The sequence below is a fragment of the Notolepis coatsorum genome (genome assembly GCF_963971535.1).
Source record: "Notolepis coatsorum genome assembly, chromosome: 15".
NCBI classification, from domain to species: Eukaryota; Metazoa; Chordata; class Actinopteri; order Aulopiformes; family Paralepididae; genus Notolepis; species Notolepis coatsorum.
The window spans coordinates 11,408,395-11,435,782 of record NC_140179.1 but is presented as its reverse complement, the minus strand read 5'-3'; the positions used below and the strand labels follow the sequence as shown (position 1 = coordinate 11,435,782).

The 27,388-nt window shown below is 42.6% G+C and overlaps 1 protein-coding gene across 1 annotated transcript; it reads right to left on the bottom strand.

The window, feature by feature from the left end:
• LOC311241531 (adhesion G-protein coupled receptor G5-like) lies at positions 1 to 25,349 on the bottom strand. Its single transcript, XM_084330379.1, has 12 exons — positions 25,233 to 25,349; positions 23,259 to 23,313; positions 22,896 to 22,986; positions 17,384 to 17,518; positions 15,844 to 15,984; positions 12,006 to 12,057; positions 9,917 to 10,008; positions 8,626 to 8,744; positions 5,419 to 5,693; positions 4,943 to 5,054; positions 935 to 1,287; positions 1 to 328 (listed from the first exon to the last, which is right to left on the bottom strand). Exons 1-12 carry the CDS (start codon positions 25,294 to 25,296, stop codon positions 198 to 200), a joined length of 1,620 nt encoding a protein of 539 aa, XP_084186505.1. The 5' UTR covers positions 25,297 to 25,349; the 3' UTR covers positions 1 to 197.
• Between the last annotated feature and the right edge of the window lie 2,039 nt (positions 25,350 to 27,388).

The window sequence follows — 27,388 nt, the reverse complement described above, 5'->3', positions numbered from 1 at the left end:
TGCGGGTGGTCATGCCACTTTTCTCTCACACTCAAAGTACCTTACAATGTAGAACAGAGGTGCCCCCCCCCATCCAACACAGTGCACGTTTCATTTTAAATAAAGTTATTGTTAGAAAAGGTTACCATCAGGACAAGACAATAATATCATCATTGTTGGCCTAATGTAGGCTATGTGAAATGTCCAGGTCTCTGCTGCTAATGTGAGTTATTGAAACTAGTCTCCACCATCTTCTGAGCGGAGGGGTCTTTGACAGAGGAGCTGGTGGTGGAGGTGTCTGCGTGAGACTTGCAGGTCAGGGCCGCACACCACAGGAACACAAACACACCTGCGGGGCCACAAGGAGAGGAACATGAGAAGTGAGTTGGAAATGGTAAATTCTATTCAATATAAAGTATCAAATGAGCCGGGCCATTCACATCACTATTCTATTCTGATCTATACTATATATGTCACCTCTGCTTACCAAATTAAATACTTAATTACCAGGAAACAATTATGTTTAAATGAAACACTCACAATTATATATTACTACTAGTAACTTTTATGTAGTAGTAGTAGTAGTAGTAGTAGTAGTAGTAGTAGTAGTAGTAGTAGTAGTAGTAGTAGTAGTAGTAGTAGTAGTAGTAGTAGTAGTTCTATTCATCACACACAATACAATATGCACAATCATTCCAGTCACCGGCATGATGCTTCATTGCTTATACCTGCCTGTCCTATATTCTTATAAAATTAAGCTTCCAAAACAAAAAGGAAAATAAGAATGATTCAAATGATCAAAAATAGCTATACAGTACAAACCATTTATTTGAAAACCAAAAGCAAATTACTTAAGAATTTCAACCCCACACTGAGCCCCTCCCCCACACTGAGCCCCCCCCCCCCACTGAGCCCCCCCCCTCACACTGAGCCCCTCCCACTGTGCTGCACTGACCCTGCAGGGCGTTGAGTGTGGTGAACAGGTAGAGTCCCCCTGGTGTGGAGGAGTAGGTGGTGCAGGCCAGGCCCCAGGGTAAACCCAGCACAACGCCCAGGCCCAGGACCGTGGCGCAGTCCTTCCACAGCTGGGCCCGTCTCTCTTTCTGCAGCCTCTTCCAGCCGCTCTCTTGGCCCCCACCGGCCCCCCACCCCTTGCCCCTGAGCTGCCAGAGCTTGACCACCACCACCCCCAACATGGCCGTGTTGAACAGGAGTACCAGGCCCAGGTAGGCCACCACGGTGATGTAGAGGACCAGTGTCTGCCTCTCTGCTGACCCGGGGATGCTGGCATCGCTGCTGATCCAGCACCTGGGGAGAGCAGGAGGTTGTGTCAGGGCTTCTTGTAAAGTGTCTGTACTTGTTCTTTCTCTTATACAAATAGATATTAAAGCTACTACAAGGATAGTCAAATCCAGGGGTGTAAAGTACTTGAGTAATTGTACTTTGTTACAATACTTAAGTACGGTTTTGGGGATTTGTACTTTACTCGAGTATTATTAGGTTTGTATACTTGTACTTTTACTCAATTACATTTCAGAGAAAAAAAACATACTTTTGACTCCTTACATTTAAAATATAAAATATTTGTTTCTCTGGCCAAACTAACGTTAACGTTATTAATCCTGAGGCCACACTTTATTTAAAAACAGCCAATCAAATCCCCATCAATGGAAAATGAACCCGCCCATACCCATGCTGATTGGTCCTTGTGCAAGACTAGAAAGCAATAGACAGTCAGAGTGACACACACTACAGAAGATGGCCACAAACGATAGTACGAGCGATGAAGAGGACGAAACGGAACATTTCATTGCCCCAGAATAAAAAAAAGTTTTTACTTTTACTTTTTAGTACTTAAGTACATTTAAAAGTAGAAACTTTTAAGGACCTTTAGCTCAGCTGGTTAGTGTAAACTACAGTCAACCAGCACCTGCTAACGGGTCTGACCCTTTAGCTCAGCTGGTTAGTGTAAACTACAGTCAACCAGCACCTGCTAACGGGTCTGACCCTTTACCTCAGCTGGTTAGTGTAAACTACAGTCAACCAGCACCTGCTAACGGGTCTGACCCTTTAGCTCAGCTGGTTAGTGTAAACTACAGTCAACCAGCACCTGCTAACGGGTCTGACCCTTTAGCTCAGCTGGTTAGTGTAAACTACAGTCAACCAGCACCTGCTAATGTGTCTGACACTTTAGCTCAGCTGGTTAGTGTAAACTACAGTCAACCAGCACCTGCTAACGGGTCTGAAACATTAGGTCAGCTGGTTAGTGTAAACTACAGTCAACCAGCACCTGCTAACAGGTCTGACCATTTAGCTCAGCTGGTTAGTGTACACTACAGTCAACCAGCACCTGCTAACGGGTCTGACCCTTTAGCTCAGCTGGTTAGTGTAAACTACAGTCAACCAGCACCTGCTAACGGCTCTGACCCTTTAGCTGAGCTGGTTAGTGTAAACTACAGTCAACCAGCACCTGTTAACAGGTCTGACCCCTTAGCTCAGCTGGTTAGTGTGAACTACAGTCAACCAGCACCTGCTAACAGGTCTGATCCTTCAGCTCAGCTGGTTAGTGTAAACTACAGTCAACCAGCACCTGCTAATGGCTCTGACCCTTTAGCTCAGCTGGTTAGTGTAAACTACAGTCAACCAGCACCTGCTAACCTCTGACCCTTTAGCTCAGCTGGTTAGTGTAAACTACAGTCAACCAGCACCTGCTAATGGCTCTGACCCTTTAGCTCAGCTGGTTAGTGTAAACTACAGTCAACCAGCACCTGTTAACAGGTCTGACCCCTTAGCTCAGCTGGTTAGTGTAAACTACAGTCAACCAGCACCTGCTAACAGGACCTTTAGCTGAGCTGGTTAGTGTAAACTACAGTCAACCAGCACCTGCTAACGGGTCTGACCCTTTAGCTCAGCTGGTTAGTGTAAACTACAGTCACCCAGCACCTGCTAACGGGTCTGACCCTTTAGCTCAGCTGGTTAGTGTAAACTACAGTCAACCAGCACCTGCTAACGGGTCTGAAACTTTAGCTCAGCTGGTTAGTGTAAACTACAGTCAACCAGCACCTGCTAACCTCTGACCCTTTAGCTCAGCTGGTTAGTGTAAACTACAGTCAACCAGCACCTGCTAATGGCTCTGACCCTTTAGCTCAGCTGGTTAGTGTAAACTACAGTCAACCAGCACCTGCTAACGGCTCTGACCCTTTAGCTGAGCTGGTTAGTGTAAACTACAGTCAACCAGCACCTGTTAACAGGTCTGACCCCTTAGCTCAGCTGGTTAGTGTGAACTACAGTCAACCAGCACCTGCTAACAGGTCTGATCCTTCAGCTCAGCTGGTTAGTGTAAACTACAGTCAACCAGCACCTGCTAATGGCTCTGACCCTTTAGCTCAGCTGGTTAGTGTAAACTACAGTCAACCAGCACCTGCTAACCTCTGACCCTTTAGCTCAGCTGGTTAGTGTAAACTACAGTCAACCAGCACCTGCTAATGGCTCTGACCCTTTAGCTCAGCTGGTTAGTGTAAACTACAGTCAACCAGCACCTGTTAACAGGTCTGACCCCTTAGCTCAGCTGGTTAGTGTAAACTACAGTCAACCAGCACCTGCTAACAGGACCTTTAGCTGAGCTGGTTAGTGTAAACTACAGTCAACCAGCACCTGCTAACGGGTCTGACCCTTTAGCTCAGCTGGTTAGTGTAAACTACAGTCACCCAGCACCTGCTAACGGGTCTGACCCTTTAGCTCAGCTGGTTAGTGTAAACTACAGTCAACCAGCACCTGCTAACGGGTCTGAAACTTTAGCTCAGCTGGTTAGTGTAAACTACAGTCAACCAGCACCTGCTAACAGGTCTGACCATTTAGCTCAGCTGGTTAGTGTAAACTACAGTCAACCAGCACATGCTAACGGGTCTGACCCTTTAGCTCAGCTGGTTAGTGTAAACTACAGTCAACCAGCACCTGCTAACCTCTGACCCTTTAGCTCAGCTGGTTAGTGTAAATTACAGTCAACCAGCACCTGCTAACTGACCCTTTAGCTCAGCTGGTTAGTGTAAATTACAGTCAACCAGCACCTGCTAACCTCTGACCCTTTAGCTCAGCTGGTTAGTGTAAACTACAGTCAACCAGCACCTGCTAACGGCTCTGACCCTTTAGCTCAGCTGGTTAGTGTAAACTACAGTCAACCAGTACCTGCTAACAGGTCTGACCCTTTAGCTCAGCTGGCTAGTGTAAACTATACAGTCAACCAGCACCTGCTAACCTCTGACCCTTTAGCTCAGCTGGTTAGTGTAAACGGGGTCATCCCTATGTTCCCCGGGTCCTATGTTCCCCGATTGATTGATTGATTGAAAATTTTATAAATTCTTATTATTTTATTCATTATTAATGTCCGCCTTGTTTCGAACTGGTTAAGCTTAGGCCCTCTTTCGAAGTTGGTTAAGGTTAGAGTTTGGAATCAGGGCTGGTGGTCTGACTATCTATCGCTACCGGGGAACATAGGACCTGGGGAACATAGGACCCGGGGAACATAGATATGCTCCCGTGTAAACTACAGTCAACCAGCACCTGCTAACAGGTCTGACCCTTTAGCTCAGCTGGTTCATGCGGCCGCCTGTGGATCCTACTTGGTTACATTGTTTTTGTTGATGAATCAGGTTTTGTGTGGAAAGGCTTCCTTTGAGCTGTAATGCATTCAGCAGAACTCCTCCTGTGATTCTGACCCGGCACAACAATATCACACACAATATCAATACGAAATAGAGGATATTAATGAAGTTGTCACGGCCTCATCAATTACCTTCCATTCTCATCAGTGATCAAGGGCATTGAATTTACAGCGTTATATAGATGTCAAAATCCTCCTAGTGGATTGATCAATAAAATCGATGCATTGTTTCATCAATATGAAACATCCAAGGTATTTGCACATAGCTACTGGAAAATATGATGATGAACTCCCATGTCTTACAGTTCAAAGGCTGATGTGTTGTTGTTGTTGCTGTTGTTGTCGTTCACAGTGATACTGCATTTGCCATAGGAGTGTAAGATCCCACATGTCAGAACGACCACAGTCGGGACCCCTGCAACAGGAGAGGGATGTGTCAATGTGATACACCACTAACAAGTACTCAACCTAGGATAAATGAATGAATTAATGAATGAATTGTTTTATTTTCAACAATAAATATATGTACTCTACAATCTTTACTGATGAATGTACAAAACACTCCATCTTACCATCTTTAGGTCATTAGGTTTGAATACATTGTTCATCTGAACACTCCCCCGCCCCACTATTCTGAGATACTAACACTAATCACTCACCCCAGGCCCAGTCTGAGCAGGTACCACTCACCCAGAACCAGCAGGTACCACTCACCCAGAACCAGTAGGTACCACTCACCCAGCCCACCAGAACCAGCAGAACCAGCAGGTACCACTCACCCCAGCCCAGCAGGCCCAGTTTGAGCAGGTATCTCCTGACATAGATGTTGAAGACTCTGACCAGCAGCAGGTACAGGTGGAAGCCCTCCAGAGCCATCCAGCTGAAGGTGGCCAATAGGGACCAGTGTAGGAGGAGCCCCAGCGCCCTGCAGCCCCCCTCACCCTCCGGCTGTAGCCACGCCCACAGTCTGCTCAGCAGGAAGCTCAGGTGCAGGCAGAACAGAGCCGCTGTCAGCTGCATGTGCACACCGAGGGTGTTGTCTGCACGCGCCCGCCTGGGAGAGACACCACACACCTGTTATACATGTACTGTCTGGAGAGAGAGACACCACACACCTGTTATACATGTACTGTCTGGAGAGAGAGACACCACACACCTGTTATACATGTACTGTCTAAAGAGACACCACACACCTGTTATACATGTACTGTCTGGAGAGACACCACACACCTGTTATACATGTACTGTCTGGAGAGAGAGACACCACACACCTGTTATACATGTACTGTCTGGAGAGAGAGACACCACACACCTGTTATACATGTACTGTCTAAAGAGACACCACACACCTGTTATACATGTACTGTCTGGAGAGACACCACACACCTGTTATACATGTACTGTCTGGAGAGACACCACACACCTGTTATACATGTACTGTCTGGAGAGAGAGACACCACACACCTGTTATACATGTACTGTCTGGAGAGAGAGACACCACACACCTGTTATACATGTACTGTCTGGAGAGACACCACACACCTGTTATGCATGTACTGTCTGGAGAGAGACCACACACCTGTTATACATGTACTGTCTGGAGAGACACCACACACCTGTTATACATGTACTGTATTTACTGTATGTACTGTATTTACTGTATTTAGTGTATTTAGTGTATTTACTGTATTTAGAATATTTAGTGTATTTAGTGTATTTACTGTATTTACTGTATTTATTGCATTTAGAGTATTTAGTGTATTTAGTGTATGCACTCTATTTAGTGTATTTAGTGTATTTAGTGTATGCACTCTATTTAGTGTATTTAGTGTATTTAGTGAGACACATGTGTGTTGCTACATGAGGTTGCATAGATATGCTGATGATGTTGCTCTTTACTGATAATACTTTTTACTATCTTCACATTTACATTTAGTCATTTAGCTGACGCTTCCAAAGTTTAGACGCTATCCAAAGTGACTTACACGTTCATAGTGCATAGTAGTAGAGACATATTATTATAGTAGGCAGTAATATGTCACCCCAGCGTCTCTCTCTCTCTCTCTCTCTCTCTCTCTCTCTCTCTCTCTCTCTCTCTCTCTCTCTCTCTCTCTCTCTCTCTCTCTCTCTCTCTCTCTCTCTCTCTCTCTCTCTCTCTCTCTCTCTCTCTCCCCATCTGAGGTGGAATCTTCACACTTCACACCCATGATGTGAAAAGTGGAAATAAGTTCTAACATGACGCTTCTAATCACTTCCTCTGATCTGAAGAAGTTCTAACCTCATGATGTGTCAGTTCCTCTGCTACTTCCAGTGACGATCAGGCTGAAGCTTACTGTAATCATGACGACCAGGCTGATGCTTACTGTAACCATGACGACCAGGCTGATGCTTACTGTAACCATGTTGGCAGGAGCACTCATTCAAGGGTACTACGACTATGCTTGCACCTCATGGTACCAAAGCACCTCAAAGGCACTAAAAACAAAACAAACTGGTCAGACGTCTACTTGACCTTACCCCTAGAACCCAGAGAGAGTAGACGACAGAGTACAGCAACTTGCAATGGGCCTGGTCTACAAGATACACTATACGACTAAGGTACCCATGTACATGTCAAAATACTTCCCAAAGGTCAGTGAATACCATGACCACAACACCAGAGGAAGCTCAACAAATCATGTTAAACCCAGATTCGGCTCAAACAAGGGACTAAACACGTTTCGCAATTATGCCACATCAATGTGGAACGCCCTACCCAAAGCTGTAAAGGAATGTGAATCCCTACCCACATTCAAAACCGCTCTTAAAGAGCACCTACGGGAGGCTGCAATTCGAAACTGGCCACCGTAAATGTCCAAACCCCCCCACCCCCACCCCCTCCTAATAGACAGTCTCCTCCCCACCGTATGTATATTTCTCTCCCACCCACCCACCCCCTCCTAATGTACAGTCTCCTCCCCACCGTATGTATATATTCTCTCCCCACCATATGTATATTTCTCTCCCACCCACCCACCCCCTCCTAATGTACAGTCTCCTCCCCACCGTATGTATATATTCTCTCCCCACCATATGTATATTTCTCTCCCACCCACCAACCCCCTCCTAATGTACAGTCCCCTCCCCATCATATGTACATACTCTGTCAGGATCTATGGGTAACAGTACTGTATTATTTGCATATCGTATATGTCACAAATGTAACAGTACTAAATACCTGTATGTCCCTATGCCATAAATGTCATGTATGTTGTGTATGTCATAAATCTCACTATGAATTGAAAATGGGGGACCCTGATGTAAACAAGACAAACGTATTTCTCTGGTCTGCATCCCCTTAACAATTGTGTGTATTGAGCCGTACAGTATTGTACCCATTCTGCAATCTGTTAAATAAAGTTTTCATTCATTCATGTGTAGACGATCAGGCTGATGCTTACTGTAACCATGACGACCAGGCTGATGCTTACTGTAACCATGACGACCAGGCTGATGCTTACTGTAACCATGACGACCAGGCTGATGCTTACTGTAACCATGACGACCAGGCTGATGCTTACTGTAACCATGACGACCAGGCTGATGCTTACTGTAACCATGACGACCAGGCTGATGCTTCCTGTAACCATGACGACCAGGCTGATGCTTACTGATGCTTACTTACTGAGGCTTTCCCCATCAGTTAGTTTAGATTAAATTAGGTCCATTATCCCCTACCTTCCCTCATCCCCTCTCCCCCCCCCCCCCCTATTTTCCTTGCCCTATTTTTGTCCTGATTGTAAAGCGACCTTGGGTTCTATGAAAGGCGCTATATAAATTTGATCTATTATTATTATTATTATTATTATTATTATTATTATTATTATTATTATTATTATTATTATTATTATTATTATTATTATTATTATTATTATTATTATTATTATTATTATTATTATTATTATTATTATTATTATTATTATTATTATTATTATTATTATTATTACTGTAACCATGTGTAGATGACCAGGCTGATGACTGTGAGGAAGACAGAGAGAGATGATCCAACGACACTGATGTAGCCGAGGAGGACTGCATCAGCTCTGGACACAGAAGGCTTTGTGTTCTGAAACACACACACACACACACACACACACACACACACACACACACACACACACACACACACACACACACACACACACACACACACACACACACACACACACACACACACACACACACACACACGCACACACACACACACATGAGTAATAGCCTGGTAGTCATTAATCTAGAAAACAAGGCAACAAAGATTTACACATCAGCTACTAGCGTGTTTTCCATTGTTGGGAGAGTTTTCTGTCGCATGACCGGCTGATGTCACACAAACATACACACCTATTTGTCCTCTTAACCCTTTCACTGCCACACGACAGCCGGTTAATGGAGCATCGCCGTCGGTTGTGTGATAGTAAAGGGTTAACCGACTGTCGTGTGGCAGTGAAAGGGTTAACCGGCTGTCGTGTGGCAGTGAAAGGGTTAAGACAATAGAGTGGCAGAGTTGGAGCCTAATATAGCAATAAGTCATATAAAAGTAATATAGCAATAAGTCATATAAAAGTAATATAGGAATAAGTCATATAAAAGTAATATAGCAATAAGTCATATAAAAGTAATATAGCAATAAGTCATATAAAAGTAATATAGCAATAAGTCATTTAAAAGTAATATAGGAATAAGTCATTTAAAAGTAATATAGCAATAAGTCATATAAAAGTAATATAGCAATAAGTCATATAAAAGTAATATAGCAATAAGTCATATAAAAGTAATATAGCAATAAGTCATATAAAAGTAATATAGCAATAAGTCATATAAAAGTAATATAGCAATAAGTCATATAAAAGTAATATAGGAATAAGTCATTTAAAAGTAATATAGCAATAAGTCATATAAAAGTAATATAGCAATAAGTCATATAAAAGTAATATAGCAATAAGTCATATAAAAGTAATATAGCAATAAGTCATATAAAAGTAATATAGCAATAAGTCATATAAAAGTAATATAGCAATAAGTCATATAAAAGTAATATAGGAATAAGTCATATAAAAGTAATATAGCAATAAGTCATATAAAAGTAATATAGCAATAAGTCATATAAAAGTAATATAGCAATAAGTCATATAAAAGTAATATAGGAATAAGTCATATAAAAGTAATATAGCAATAAGTCATATAAAAGTAATATAGCAATAAGTCATATAAAAGAGTCAAGACATGTTCTATATTTACCACAAGCACAGCGAAGAAGCTGAGATGGTTGCAACTGCAAATAAAATCTCTGTCATTATAGACGGTTTTACAGCCTTTATCCTCCCAGGTACCTGCAGAGACACACAGACACACACACACACACACACACACACACACACACACACACACACACACACACACACACACACACACACACGCACACGCACACGCACACGCACACACACACACACACACACACACACACACATATACACACACACACATATACACACACAGACACACACACACACAGACACACACATACACACACATATACACGCACACACACAGACACATGCACACAGACCACAGCTCAGTTATTTATGAGAGTCATAATTATGTTAAATACGTTTGCACATTTATGGTTAAAATTCTAAACGGCAGTAACTCCTACACCTTGAAGGAACACACCAACATGATTTGAAATGTGCTTACCGTCTTCTCCAGAGTCAGACAATAAGATAGATACCTATTTCCTCTCTGTGCGTTCAGTAGATAGCTATCTGGCTGCAAGTTAGCCTAGCTCAGCACAAATGAATGGAATCAAATACGGACCACTAGCCTAGCTTAAAACACTGGGAGAGGTGTTGGCAAACAGCTAAGATAGCTGGTCCGTATTCCGCATCCATTCATTTGTGCTAAACTGGGCTTAGTTAATTTGTTACAGATCTTTTTGACCGATCTACAGATCTTTTGCAAATTTGACTAATCTCAGCATAAAATGATCAAGCTGCTAAAAAATGTCTGGTTCTGGTATGTATTATTTCTCTTTAATTAGACATAATATTTCTTTTATGGATATTATGATAAACGACAACATGAAAATCACCAAACCTGAAGATAAGAGGTTTTTGCCCATTATATAGTAGCATTATATAGTAACATTATATAGTAGCATTATATAGTAGCATTATATAGTAACATTATACAGTAGCATTATACTGTAGCATTATATAGTAACATTATATAGTAACATAAATTGAAAACAGATGTAGATAGCCAGACGGTCACGATGGCCCCTACAGCCTGCTATAGGCTGTAATGTAGACATGTATCCACTACCCACCTCTTCCATCACCCTGAGAGTACTGCCAGAACACTACCCACCTCTTCCATCACCCTGAGAGTACTGCCAGAACACTACCCACCTCTTCCATCACCCTGAGAGTACTGCCAGAATACTACCCACCTCTTCCATCACCCTGAGAGTACTGCCAGAACACTACCCACCTCTTCCATCACCCTGAGAGTACTGCCAGAACACTACCCACCTCTTCCATCACCCTGAGAGTACTGCCAGAACACTACCCACCTCTTCCATCACCCTGAGAGTACTGCCAGAACACTACCCACCTCTTCCATCACCCTGAGAGTACTGCCAGAACACTACCCACCTCTTCCATCACCCTGAGAGTACTGCCAGAACACTACCCACCTCTTCCATCACCCTGAGAGTACTGCCAGAACACTACCCACCTCTTCCATCACCCTGAGAGTACTGCCAGAACACTACCCACCTCTTCCATCACCCTGAGAGTACTGCCAGAACACTACCCACCTCTTCCATCACCCTGAGAGTACTGCCAGAACACTACCCACCTCTTCCATCACCCTGAGAGTACTGCCAGAACACTACCCACCTCTTCCATCACCCTGAGAGTACTGCCAGAACACTACCCACCTCTTCCATCACCCTGAGAGTACTGCCAGAACACTATACCCACCTCTTCCATCACCCTGAGAGTACTGCCAGAACACTATACCCACCTCTTCCATCACCCTGAGAGTACTGCCAGAACACTATACCCACCTCTTCCATCACCCTGAGAGTACTGCCAGAACACTATACCCACCTCTTCCATCACCCTGAGAGTACTGCCAGAACACTATACCCACCTCTTCCATCACCCTGAGAGTACTGCCAGAACACTATACCCACCTCTTCCATCACCCTGAGAGTACTGCCAGAACACTATACCCACCTCTTCCATCACCCTGAGAGTACTGCCAGAACACTATACCCACCTCTTCCATCACCCTGAGAGTACTGCCAGAACACTATACCCACCTCTTCCATCACCCGGAGAGTACTGCCAGAACACGCAGATCCCATCCCCCGTCTGAAACACACAACAGAACAGTTTATAGACCATGTTGGAATGTTTTACGTGTTACTAGGAAGCAGCTGGGACTAAAGTGGCTCAGGAGGTACAGCGGTCGTCTGGTAGTCGGAAGGTTCCCGGTTCGATTCCCGCTCCTCCCGGCCGGGCAGCATGTCGATGTGTTCTTGTCGAGCAAGACACTTTAACCCCTAATTGCTCCCGATGTGCAGGTTGGCACCTTGCATGTTGCCTCCACCATCGGTGTGTGAATGTGTGAGTGAACGGGTGAATGTGAGGAAGAAAATTTGTCAAGCGCTTTGGATAAATGCTGTTATATAAATTTACCCATTTAGATATAAAATATATATAGACAGTAGAATTTGGCCGCACCCCCTGGTTCAAAAGCTCCTATACTTTACATAGGAAGGCTGTATGATATCTTTCAGTAAACAACATTTAAGGCGAGACAATACAATAGGCAAAACAATATTTGAATAGATATAACTATGAAACTTTCCCAGTTTGTTATGTACATATAAACTAAGAAAAAATATATTGCAAGTTTTCTGAATTCTATGTTTATATATGCAAAACTTGGTTTCATTTAGTTGATACATTCAAAACTTTTTACAGAAGGGATTGTGGCTATGTCCTCTTATCAGCACATACATCAGGAAATACTGTCTACTGTCATAAAATAAATCAATTCTCGCCTAGTTTTGGTATAAAATGTACTATAAACCCGGCTATGAATGATATATCAACAAACCCTTATGTAATTATAAGCAGGATATGGGAAGAAATGTGGAAAGTTTGGTGTGTGTAGGTACTAGGGAAATGGAGTTCCATGTCTTTGTGTGTAAGTAAAATGCAGAAAAACTAGTTTTTGTGAAAACACCCTCAAAGTTCTGTATTGTAATTGTGATCTATGGACAAAATCTGACAAAATCAAGTAAAATAAACAACTAATTGTCTGTTTTTGATATTTTATTGCCACTAGTTTCAGTGATAGGGCTAGCCATAGCCCGCCAATCAAATTCTGCCAACAACGAGTATACTCGTTATTGGATCGTTATTTATTTTATTCGCTATTTCCATTCAGAATTCATCCTGCTATGATGTGGAAATGTGTGGCACTCTGTCTGAGATCGCAACGGTCCGATACCGCCACCTAACGCCTTGCGGCCGCTATTGCACTCCATTTGAAATGATGTGGTTTGTTTTCTGGGCCGAGCTGCGGCGTGCGGGCGGGGTCTAACTACTCCGGCAAGACAAGCGCTTATAGGGATGGCATCGACGAGGGTCCCCGCCCCCCCCGGGTTCATGTTCAATGCTGGATAACGTTGGATACACGATCGCGACCAGTATTTGGAATTGGATTATTCTTTTTGCAGTACACCAGATACAAGGTAAGGACTATATGTTATCAATCTTGCATTGATCCGATAATTCTTTCCCCACGATCGGGGCTTGTGTGTGTGGTGTGTGTGTAACATATCCCGTTGGTAGCGATCAAAGCACGGAAAAAGCACATAATACCGATAATCTAGCGTTGATTTCAGATTGATTGTTGATCCAAGCGAGGAATGGCAACGTGTTTAGTGAATTGCACTAAAACGCTGTTTAGCAGCATTTCCCGGGATTAGACAGAACTACCCTAAAACTATACTCATATTGACCACGGTATAAAACGGGAATGTATTGCAACTTGTCCGGAAGAAACTCAATGACAATCGACTATGTCATTAGATCCATAGCTATAATATTTAATATAGTTTCAGCACTACAAACACCGGCTGTGACGGGGTCCTTTTTCTCTCCCCTCCAAACTCACACAAATGATGGCGTAGTCGGAATAAAACATGTTGGTGTTGCTTTATTGCCGGCCATCCACGGTGCAGTGGTGACATTTCAAAAACAGTGACATAATCAAAATAACAAAAATACTATACTACCTCGAATATCACGTGTGTTCCACAATAACATCACAATGACATTCCAACACTTACTGTGAGGTGTTTCCCTCAGTTACCTTTTATCTGGTGAAGCCCGACACAGAGACAAACAGACTAACAAACACTCACAGCGCTTCCCTCAGTCACCTCCAGTGTAACTGATGCAGGGCAAGAACCCACTTCCTTGGGCCACGCAGCCCTCATGAACACCTGGACTCCTCCCCCTCCACAGGTGCCACACAGCCCTCATGAACACCTGGACTCCTCCCCCTCCACAGGTGCCACGCAGCCCTCATGAACACCTGGACTCCTCCCCCTCCACAGGTGCCACGCAGCCCTCATGAACACCTGGACTCCTCCCCCTCCACAGGTGCCACGCAGCCCTCATGAACACCTGGACTCCTCCCCCTCCACAGGTGCCACGCAGCCCTCATGAACACCTGGACTCCTCCCCCTCCACAGGTGCCACGCAGCCCTCATGAACACATGGACTCCTCCCCCTCCACAGGTGCCATGCAGCCCTCGTGAACACCTGGACTCCTCCCCCTCCACAGGTGCCACGCAGCCCTCATGAACACCTGGACTCCTCCCCCTCCACAGGTGCCACGCAGCCCTCATGAACACCTGGACTCCTCCCCCTCCACAGGTGCCACGCAGCCCTCATGAACACCTGGACTCCTCCCCCTCCACAGGTGCCACGCAGCCCTCATGAACACCTGGACTCCTCCCCCTCCACAGGTGCCACACAGCCCTCATGAACACATGGACTCCTCCCCCTCCACAGGTGCCACGCAGCCCTCATGAACACCTGGACTCCTCCCCCTCCACAGGTGCCACGCAGCCCTCATGAACACCTGGACTCCTCCCCCTCCACAGGTGCCACACAGCCCTCATGAACACATGGACTCCTCCCCCTCCACAGGTGCCACACAGCCCTCATGAACACATGTTTGATTATACATATGAATGTATATATGATGAGTGAATGGATGTATGTATGATAAGATGAATGTATGTATGTATGATAAGATGAATGTATGTATGTATGATAAGATGAATGTATGTATGTATAATAATGTATATGAAGGTGTATATGATAATATGAAATGAATGATGAGGGGGGGGTTGCAGTTCTCAGTCCAATCTGATCCAGTCTCCAATCTGATTTTAGTCCAATGATGAATGTTTTGTGTGTGTATGTGTGCGTGCTGCTCGGAGTCAGTGACGGAGCCACTCTGTCACACCGGCATGTACCCCCATTGCATTACAGCGCTGGGACAAACGGACAAACGCCCACAGTGACCTCCGGCGGTCAATGAGTTAAGGAAGCAAAATATAACAAAATCTTAATATCGTTGAAAAAAAGCAAAAAAGGCGATTTTTGGGGGTACTGTCTCGCCTTAATCCACTCAAGTGCAAAATACATGGAACACAAGCAATTTCAAATATACTCTAAAGTCTGTTGTGTATTGTGTTCATAGAACTTACTGCAAATAAGACTGAGAACTCACCTGGTTATTGTGTTTGAATGAATGAATGAATGAATGAATGAATGAATGAATGAATGAATGAATGAATGAATGAATGAATGAATGAATGAATGAATGAATGAATGAATGAATGAATGAATGAAAACTTTATTTAACAGATTGCAGAATGGGTACAGTATAGTACAGCTCAATACACACAATTGTTAAGGGGATGCAGACCAGAGAAAGACGTTTGTCTTGTTTACATCAGGGTCCCTCATGTTTGAAGGTCATTATGATGAGAACTCACCTGGTTATTGTGTTTGAAGGTCATTATGATGGAACTATTGTGTTTGAAGGTCATTATGATGAGAACTCACCTGGTTATTGTGTTTGAAGGTCATTACGATGGGTTGGGCCAGGTTACTAAGCGGCTGGTTCCCTACCCTCACTAGCAAGACTGACTGGCCCAAAACAGTTCCCTGTCTGTGGGCGGACGACTGGTTCCTTGGTGGCTTTCGCTGGAGAGAGGGAAGGGGCAGAGCAGATCAGTCTGTGGGAACCACATTCACTAGAGGTGTGTGTTTTAGATTTTATTTTAGTCTTGGTCACAAAAACATCTTAGTCATTCATCATTCATCATACAATTTATTTGATTTTGAATTAGTCCACAAAATCTCTTCCATTTAAGTAAAAATTTAGCATTTAACCTCCAGTATTTAGCAATTCAGCGATTTGGTATATACTGTATACAATGACCTCCAATGGTGAAGCTGAAATGACGATCAAACTACCATGATACAGAACAGCACATACTCAAATGTGTTAACATTGTCTTCTAATGTCTTGCCTTCAAATAACAAACCAGGGCCCTCATTTTTATCAATGCTGCGCTGCACAGATATGTGCAGATAAGCAAAGTGTGGGATTTATCAAAATGATCGTGTGCTTGAGATTGTGCATATATCTACGCACAGCTCAGACCGTGCGTACATGTCACCAAGCGGTAGAATATGAAGACTGCAGACGGACGGAATACGCTTTCATCAGTTTCATGCATTAGTTTCAACACTGACACGTGTTCTGTATGACCCGTAATTCATTATTTAATTGTAAAATAGCGACAGAAGTGTAATTATTGTCAAACCCTATAAATAGCATTTGGAATAGGTCTTTATTTCCGAATGAATGCAGCATGGTTTATCTATATAGCGTTATCGGAATACTACGGGGTGCGGCGACTGCGCTCCATGGGGAGCTGTTTTCAGAGATAGGGCAGTCTATTTGCCGAGAGAAAATAATATTAACTAGAGTCCGCTACCCGAGACACATTCTCCTTGATTTGTACCGCAATTTGGGACCCAAATTGGAGCGTGGAACAAAACGCACAAATTCCACCCCCATGCACATTCAAGTCCTCTCCACTCTCGGCAGCAGAACACCCACCTCCAAACGCGATTAAATATTGTTTAAATTAAAAAGGGAAATACTATTATTTTGTGTGTCATGTTTCCAAATAAGATTGGTCACAACGAAATGCTTTCTAGCTTCAATTTATTGTGGTTAGAATAGATGACCTCTGTTGAAACTTCACTGAGAGCGAGATTGATCACGGAGCGAGGGCGTAATTTTGTTTTCAATGGTGGAGGGGACACATTTGGGGGCGTGGTCAGTGGTGCGTTGGTGATTTCATACCTAGTTGCACTGTGTTTTAATGGGTGTGGTCCGGTGAAAATGTTGAACATTTAGAATTTTAAATGCATCAATCTGGTGCACTTTGAGGGTCAAGTAGACAACATACTGTATGTATAAAACAACAGCCTAGATAACATCATCACTAGTCTGGTCTCTCTGGTGTTGGGCTTGTTCATATTCACAAAAGCAGCACTGAGCTGAGTCAGTTATCAGAGAGATCCTCACCATGAAGAGAGTGCTGTTCAGCACACTGACCACCAGCAGCACGTCCTCCTCCGAGCCGCTGGCAGAGAGCGCTGAGGCCGGGATCTGGACCGTGTGCTCGTTCACTCCCGCTGGAACCACCACGCGGGTCGGTAACTTCATACACAAAGAAATGGCAAATGATGCATTCATATAACAGCTTTTATCCGAAGCGCTTTACAATATTGTTCCTCACATTTTTACCCGTTCACTCACACGTTCACACACCGACGGCGGAGGCGACCACGCAAGGTGCCAACCCGCTCATCGGGAGCAGTTAGGGGTTAAGTGTCTTGCTCAAGGACACCTCGACACGCTGCCCGGGAGGAGCGGGAACCTCTGGATCACCAGACGACTGCTCTACCTCCCGAGCCACTGTCGCCCCACAAACACACACAAAGAAGTCCTGACGACAATTCAGTGCGGTATGTCTGTTGTTTCTTTTGGAAAGTACTTGTGTACAAATGATCCAATGTGACTTAACCCTTTCACTGCCACACCACAGAAGGTTAACCCTTTACTATCACACAACCGATGGCGGTGCGCGGAGCTAATGATGCTAATGATGGAGCATCGCCGTCGGTTGTGTGATAGTAAAGGGCTAACCTTCTGTATTGTCACAGTGAAAGGGTTAACCGGCTGTCGTGTGGCAGTGAAATGGTTAAAGATGGTGCACAACAACAAGTCAGCAGGAAGGTACACACCTCTGGCTAAGAGTCTGTGGTTGTTCGTCTAGCAGTGCCGAACTTGCAGTGCTACACTCTGAGTGCATAGTAGTATAGTTTTAGTTTCAAGTTTCAAGTTTCTTTAATAGTTGTCATACAGAAGTACAGAATACTTTTATACAAAATGCTTCTTACTGTTACGCTCCAGAGACTGTGCTAAACAAGATAAGTATGAAATAGAATAACATAGTATAGCATGTAAATTAGAAGTAAAAAAATTAGGTCACAGTGTTCGGTATAGGCATATGTACAATGTTCGATGCAGAATAGACGTAACTGAGTTACCATATAATATACAATACTATGCGGTGTACTAATATACAATACTATATAGTGCAAGGCAGAAATGGGATGAGGTGCAATTTAGGTACAATTTACAGTAGGTGTACGAGTTGTAGTGCAAATCCTTTATCAATAAATATAAAGTGTGTTTGTGTGATCTAAAGTGTGGAGAGTGGGTGCTGCAGTGTGTTGTTTGTTTAAGTGAGTGTGTGCGTGTGTGTGTGTGTGCTGTGTGCATTTGATGGTTGTTGCATAGTGTTTATTGTTCGTTTAGCAGCCTGATGGCCTGGGGATAGAAGCTTCTTCTGAGTCTTTCTGTGCTCGCCTTAAGACTCCGGTATCGCTTGCCTGACCGCAGCAGTTCAAAGAGGCAGTTGTTCGGGTGGCTCGAGTCCTTAATAATTGTCTTAGCCTTCCCCCTGCACCGCTTGTTGTAAATGTTCTGGAGGTAAATGTTATAGACATAGTACATAGTAACATAGTAACATAGTACATAGTACATAGTAACATAGTACATAGTACATAGTAACATAGTACATAGTACATAGTACATACCGTAGTAACATAGTACATAGTAACATAGTACATAGTACATACCGTAGTAACATAGTACATAGTACATAGTAACATAGTACATAGTACATAGTACATAGTACATAGTAACATAGTACATAGTACATAGTACATAGTACATAGTAACATAGTACATAGTACATAGTACATAGTAACATAGTACATAGTACATAGTAACATAGTACATAGTAACATAGTACATAGTAGCATAGTACATAGTACATAGTAACATAGTACATAGTACATAGTACATAGTAACATAACATAGTAACATAGTACATAGTACATACCAACATAGTACATAGTAACATAACATAGTAGCATAGTACATAGTACATAGTAACATAGTACATAGTACATAGTAGCATAGTACATAGTACATAGTAACATAGTACATAGTAACATAGTACATAGTAACATAACATAGTAGCATAGTACATAGTACATAGTAACATAGTACATAGTACATACCGTAGTAACATAGTACATAGTAACATAGTACATAGTACATACCGTAGTAACATGGTACATAGTAACATAAGATAGTAACATAGTACATAGTACATAGTAGCATAGTACATAGTAACATAGTACATAGTAACATAGTACATAGTAACATAACATAGTAGCATAGTACATAGTACATAGTAACATAGTACATAGTACATACCGTAGTAACATAGTACATAGTAACATAGTACATAGTACATACCGTAGTAACATGGTACATAGTAACATAAGATAGTAACATAGTACATAGTACATACCGTAGTAACATAGTACATACCGTAGTAACATAGTGTGGTAAATATTGAGTTGAATTTCATAAATAACCTTGTATACTGGTTAGCAGAAGTGGGTGCAGGGCTAAATGAGGAATGAGACGCAGCGACAGTTGGATAGAAAAAGGTCACACCTAATGTGACCAGATTAGTACTGTATGGTAATAAGGCCCAAAGGGTCAAAGCGTATTCACACCCCCCCACCAGAGGACATCATGCCCGCCCCCCCTCGTGAGACAAGACCCAACACAGCGACCACACGGACAGGGGCCCCCAGCAGAACCCCTCTGTCTCTGTCCCATCACGTCGCCACAACCCAAGGGGGGGGGGGGGCTGCCAGCCCCCACAGAAGACGCCCACGGACCAACTGTATTATGTAAAGCTATTATTGGCTAGAAATTAGAGTATATAGGAGGAGACAAATTGGTAGTTCGGGAGCCCTCAGACCAGACACAACCCCAGGGGTCTGTGGGGCTCCACCGCTCCTTCCACGAGAGAGACTGTGCTGCTTTTTATGTGAGTAACTCATGGACCCTTGGTTGGTTAAAATAGAATGTAAAGATACTTATCTTAGAAACCAGGCTTACTCATATAAAAAAGGGGCCTACAGTAAACTATGTATGTTCAAATTATGTTAACGAGTGACTGTTTTATGTACATGTTGGGGTTTGAAGATGCAAACCTGATTGTAATTTCTGTACACAAATAGCCCTGTTAATGTTCTCTGATAAATCTTTTGTATGTGAAAGGCAACCTTCTATTCACTCTTGGCCCTGGCTCAAATAAATCAGTTGAGTTGAACTACAGTTCTGGTTTGTCTGGCGTACACGTTTATTCCTCATCTGCTTAAGTCAGATGAGGAGATCAACAATTCTATCAAGTATGATCCCTTCCTCCTCCTTCCAGATAATCAATCTCATTGTATTGTACTACAATAACCTCAAATTATTGTAGAAGTTCTGTGGGAATTTACCACAATAGTAACATAGTACATTTTGAGCCCGCAGCCTATAGGGCTGCAATAGCCTGGAGCAGTGGTTCCCAAAGGTTTTCATGTGAAATACCTCCACATTACTAAGTAACAGGCTATTTAATTTTTTATAATAAAACACTATATATTTTGTATTTATTTATATATTGTGGCAGATATCACCCCCCCTCTCATGGATATGTGAAGGACGGGAGATATTACTGCCACGTAAGGAGTGGAAACAATTAGGTAGCTGATTAGTACTGATAGAACACACCTGTGCATCATCAGTTCACCCACATCCCACACGCACACACTACAAATACACTAGGTTAGTGAGAGGTGAGTTGCGTGGAGGTGAGGTTGGAGTTGTTGCATAGAGAGAGAGATTGTTATATTCTGAGTTTTGTGAGGTGAGAGGTAGTGAGAGGTGAGGTGAAGGCGAGAAGGTGTTCATTGTGTACTGGACCCTGGACTGGCTGAGAAACCCCCTTGTGTACTGACCCTGGACCGGACGACTACTCTGAGTATTGAACAATCCCTTTTTTTGTACGAGAGCCTGTTTTGTGTTTTGACCATCGGACTGTATTACGACCATTCTAATTGCCCATGGAACTATATTCTGCCTGAAATCAATAAATATTCGTATTGATTGATATTGCACTTGTGTGGACATTTGAATTTATTTATTTTTTAACCGTGACGAGTCTGAACACCACCAGGCTCGTCACAATATATATATATATATATATATATATATATATATATATATATATATTGTTTTACTTTTAATTTGTTTAACTTTTTTCTATCCTTATTTATTTATTCTCCCCCCCCCCCTCCCTGTCCTGGTGTGTGTGTGAATGAGGCCACCGGGGGAGGGGGGGGGGGGGGGTTAACATGTAAAACCACAGAATATTTTACATGTCCAGGACTGTAATTGTAATTTCTTCTGTGTGAAGCTAATAAAGTAAAATAGTAAAACACAAGATACTTGTGCCCTAATGATAAGAATAAGCGCTCAATGGAGAAACCTCCTCCCATTGCCAAGATAAAGTCTAACATGCCTATAAATACTTACACTATGGAATTATACACTACAACTGTATTACGTGGCCCATAATGGCGCCCAAACAGCATTGCCAACTTCCACAGTTTTTTGTGGGGTGGACCCTCATCTGTGAAGATGTTTGTTGTTAGATATTATTCAGCCCAGATATCCATAACTGTCTATACTGTAGGCGGGGAAATAGGAGAAGAGAGAGAGAGCAAACCCCACTGTATGATCAGCACAGTCATTCTTATACATTCTCTCACTGCGCTCACTTCTAGTGAATAAAATATGAGTGAAATTAAACTATTTCCATTTTTGCCTGAGCACTCCACTCCACTCCCTGACCCCCTGAAGGAGCCCTGGGGGACCCCACTCCACTCCCTGACCCCCTGAAGGAGCCCTGGGGGACCCCACTCCACTCCCTGACCCCCTGAAGGAGCCATGGGGGACCCCACTCCACTCCCTGACCCCCTGAAGGAGCCCTGGGGGACCCCACTCCACTCCCTGGAACCCCCTGAAGGAGCCCTGGGGGACCCCACCCCACTCCCTGGAACCACCTGAAGGAGCCCTGGGGGACCCCACTCCTTGACCCCCTGAAGGAGCCCTGGGGGACCCCACTCCACTCCCTGGAACCCCTTGAAGGAGCCCTGGGGGACTCCACTTTGAGAATGAATGGCCTAAAAGCTAGAGAAGTGGGCTTACTTACTGGTTACTGGTTCAAAACTATGAACTGTTTAAGAAAATTGGGGGAGTGTACTGTAAGTGAATGAGAAATGCTCTCCCCTACTTCAGTAACTACTTGAGCAAGGCATTTAACCTCTTCCTGCTGCTGCAGTGAAGATGCTTTGTGGCCAACAGTAGAAGACGCACCACAGAAGTACAAACTGGGCAGATCTCAGATCTGTGTGTCGCTGGGTGTGAAGCAAAAGTGTGGCTGCAAAATAACCTGTTCTCAGTCAAACTTGGATACAAAAAAAACATTGTCTGAGCTTAGTGTTATGTTTAGGGATGTCTCAGACAAAAATGTACAGTGATTATTGTATTATTACTGTGAGATTGTATCAATATCCCAGAAAACAACCAGCCGACACCCGTCATACAGCCTCACCTTGTCTGAAGAGTTGACTCTCATACGTATGAAGTCTGGCGGCATCCTAGATTTCGGTGTTGTACACGTTGCAATTTTATCTTCATAACACCTGCCCATATGCAACACATCAATATACAATGCACAATTTACAATACACAATATACAAGCTGATTTCACATTGCAACCATATAACTTGATCTTTTATTTCATAGCTTGATTCATGATTATATTGGAATGAATATGACTTCTGTGGCCAAAGGTCTGTGGCTCTTTATCACTGTCGGTCTGTGGAACTGTATGCAGTGCCCAAATAGTTGAGGGTCCCAGATCAAATTAGTAGTGTAATGTATAATATAATAATAAGTGTGTATTATGTATTACCCGGGCCGGAAGACATTATCTTCAGTACAGCTTGATTCAAGATTCCTGCAGAGGTCTGTGGAAGAGATCAGACAGAAAACATGGTTAGTTGTCATAACTTGGACCGTTTTGAAACATTGCTTGTCCAGCTGTGGTCCAGCCCAGTGCACAACATGTTGCCTGGTATGTTGCTCGATTGGTTGGTTGATTGTTTCATTAAATGATTTGTTGGTTAATTGGTTAGTTGATTGATTGGTATGGTTTGTCAGTCATTTGGTTAGTTGATTGATTGCAAACTGCCCCCTCAGAAAACTCTTTTAAAAAACAGCTAAAAACACATATGTTTAGACAGGCCTTTGGTCATACATACGCACCCTTTTTGTCCTCACTGTTCCTATAATTTTTTATTAGTGACTGATGATTTTATTTAAATTCTTTTATTCTATTATTTTATTTGGTTTCACTGTTTTTATCTGCTGTCTGTTGTTGTTGTCAGACGGTTAACCTTTCACTACCACACTACAGACGGTTAACCTATGAGAGGCTCTCTCTTCTCTCTCTATCTCTCTATCTCTCTTTTTAGTGAGACATAACTTACTTGTTTGATTACCACTAATGCTGGACAGGGCTACAAAATCTCTCTCTACGTTCAATGATTTTAAGTAGCCAAACGTTACACTATAAAAACAAACGACCTTTCATTCATACCTTTCAACTTCATTCGCTGAAATATTCTAAAATCATTAAGTTTGCTATAAGCCATTCTCCCTTTCTGTGTGTGTGTGTGTAAGATAAGATCAGATATTTCTTTATTGATCCCCTTGGGGAAATTCAGGAGTGTGTGTGTGTGTGTGTGTGTGTGTGTGTGTGTGTGTGTGTGTGTGTGTGTGTGTGTGTGTGTGTGTGTGTGTGTGTGTGTGTGTGTGTGTGTGTGTGTGTGTGTGTGTGTGTGTGTGTGTGTGTGTGTGTGTGTGTGTGTGTGTGTGTGTGTGTGTGTGTGTGTAATAGGCCTATACATATTACTGTTCCATCTCTTGGGTCTTTGGAAAGACAACATGAGGTCAGAGGAGTTTGATAGTATTTATTGAGATAATAACATTATTGAGCCAGATAATGTTGATAATTAAACATAAAAAATACATAATACATAATAAATGTATACATGATCGTCACAGTATTTGACAAATTAGTTATTTTTTTATTTGAACGTGGATCTGATATGCGAAAATGAACTAAATGGGTTTTATTTCTATATAAAAAGTGTATATATAAAAACACCATTGACGCCGGTGTCACAGACCAGCACGGCAAGCCTAACATACATCGGCCATGAGGTGAACCCCGTTATCGCTTCACCCCGTCCCCACCCTGGGGAACTACGAAACTCTGGGTGAAAGATCTATTTGTGTGTTAATGAGTACAATTTTTTGCCATTATTCCTAATTAAGGGGATGGTGTAGTGTTTTGATTGATTAACCATCTTGATCAAAAGTGTGTGGGTCTACTATTTAACCATCTTGATCGAAAGTGTGTGGGTCTACTATCTTTCTCATTATACTATCCACTGAACTGTTTTATGTGTACAACCTCAATCTTTAGAAAAGTGTACCAGCATCTATTGCAGGTTGGGAATCACAAGGTAAAGCGTTATTGATACAAATCTGCTGCATATCATGGTATAATTTCACATTCAAGTATACTAATGCACCAATATTTGACTCAGATGTTTAGGTACATGTGTAAATGTCAATTTCAGAGAGATTTTGTCTTCCCAACTAATTTAAAATTTGTCATTTTTTTTTGTCATTTCCATACATATACATTTATGGCCCCTGACAAAATTCTGCAGGATATCTTGCGGAGAACTTTTAACCAAATGTCCATGGTGGTATTGTCTATGCCACGTTTCAGGCTTCACCTTATGGCCTAACACTTGTAAACACACATACAGAACGCACACACAGCATAAACACATCCAGTTAACCAAGGACTGACCTGTAGCCTGGAGTCCAGGAAAGCACAGCAACGTGAAGAGAAAACCAGTGATCCACATCATCATCTGAGACCATTTCAGTTTACTATCTAATCTATATTTTGGTATATGGTAGTCAAGTTAATCTCATCTATATATGGGTGTATGGTAGTAAGGTTCCACACGCCCTGTTACTCTGTCGAAGCTAAATGCTGTGTTTCCTCATTGAGGAGGAACTTCCATTGAGTTTGAACTCTCTAGTCTACAACAACCATCACATGTTTGTGGTTTAGAGGCGGAGAGAGAGACACAGGATATGTACGTCTCTCCTGTTCGTCACTCAGAGTGATCATGAGCAGCACACGTAGTTCAGTTACTAGTTTAATTACATTATTTGCATTAGTTGGGTGGTTTATTATTCACATCTCAGTAGGTTTTTCAGTAGTTAACCGCTTTGGGTCATGTCGTTTAGGTAGCTAGTTACAAACTACCAAGACATTCTGCAAATTACAAGACATTCTACAAATTACTCCCTTTTCTACGTAGTGTTAATTTGACAAACCACATTTCTTTGAGAGTCGTTTATTATTATTTTCATTGTTAAAAGCTAGAAGGTAAACATATTTCCATATTCACACGGTGGCCATTTTGCTCTTATGGAAACTAGTACAATGAATAAAATATTAATTCACATGAGAAACAAAATATGGCATGGACATTTGGATCTGGGACATTTGTCTGTAGTTTCGATTGAACCACAATTTATCCTAGACTGGGAATCAAGATTTTGTTTACTAAAAGACAGCAAATGATAGCATCACATTGTTGTCACATAATGTCACTTTTAAGTGGTTTGAATAATGTCCCTTTTAAGCAATTTGAATGATGTGACTTTTAAGCAATTTGAATAATGTCACTTTTAAGTGATTTGAATGATGTCACTTTTAAGTTATTTGAATAATGTCCCTTTTAAGCAATTTGAATGATGTCACTTTTAAGCAATTTGAATAATGTAATTATTTTTTATCCACTTTTTCTCCCATTTCTATATTTTCTCCCATCCCAATTTTTTGTATCATCCAATTCAACCCTCCCCTGTCACGAACGCTGTTTCTTGCCTCCCACAAGCCGGCTGCAATGTGAACTAAGTCATACATAGCACAAGTCCCCTCCGGTACTTGAGGTAACAGCAGTCGCATCTTTTCACCTGCGCAGCTCGATCTCTCAGTGGCGAGGAGTAACGCGTGGGAGGCTCACGCTGCCCCCGACACTTCCTGATTCTACTGTGCAGGCGCACCAACCGACCTGTAGGAGTCGCTGTCCACAACGCCCGATCCCCACCCATCAGTTTCCCACCCCCTAATACGGCCAATGTGTATTAGTATGAACGACCAGCTAAACTGAAAGCAATGTGGAGCGCTGGGCTCGAACAGGCAAGCCCAGCGTCTCTGTCATTCGTGGCGAGCGCCTTGCCCACTACACCACGTAGCCGCCCCTGAATAATGTCACTTTTAAGTGATTTGAATAATGTCACTTTTAAGTTATTTGAATAATGTCACTTTTAAGCGATTTGAATAATGTCACTTTTAAGCAATTTGAATAATGTCACTTTTAAGTGATTTGAATAATGTCACTTTTAAGTGATTTGAATAATGCCAAACAGGGACTTTTTGCACATCTGATAGAGTCATAGCTGTGACATTTCTACGGTGACATTAGGTCACTAACCCTAACCCTGCCACACTAGACAGCATGCAAAACAAAAGTGGAAGTGTCACAATCTCTGTGTGAAGCAGGGAAATCAGGTTGGATATATCCCATCTGCTGAGGAAGTGAAACTACAGAGGAGAACGCATCCAGTCATGCTTTCCAAACTGTTTTACACACTCACAATTTAAAAGACATGATTAGGTCCAAGCAAGCATGAGAATAGTAGCTCTGTAGGTAGGTTTGAGGTCAAGGGAACGGTTATTACGATTAGGTTAGGTTTGATTTGGTTGAGTTAGGTCTAGAAAACAACCGATAATTGTGTGTTATAGGCAAGAAAACACACTGGTTTGGGAAAAGATGTGGGATGTTTTGGGCCTAATTTAATTATTAATAATAATAATAAACGTTATTTGTATAGCACATTTCATACAAGAATTGCAGCTCAAAGTGCTTCACAGCAGTAAAAAAG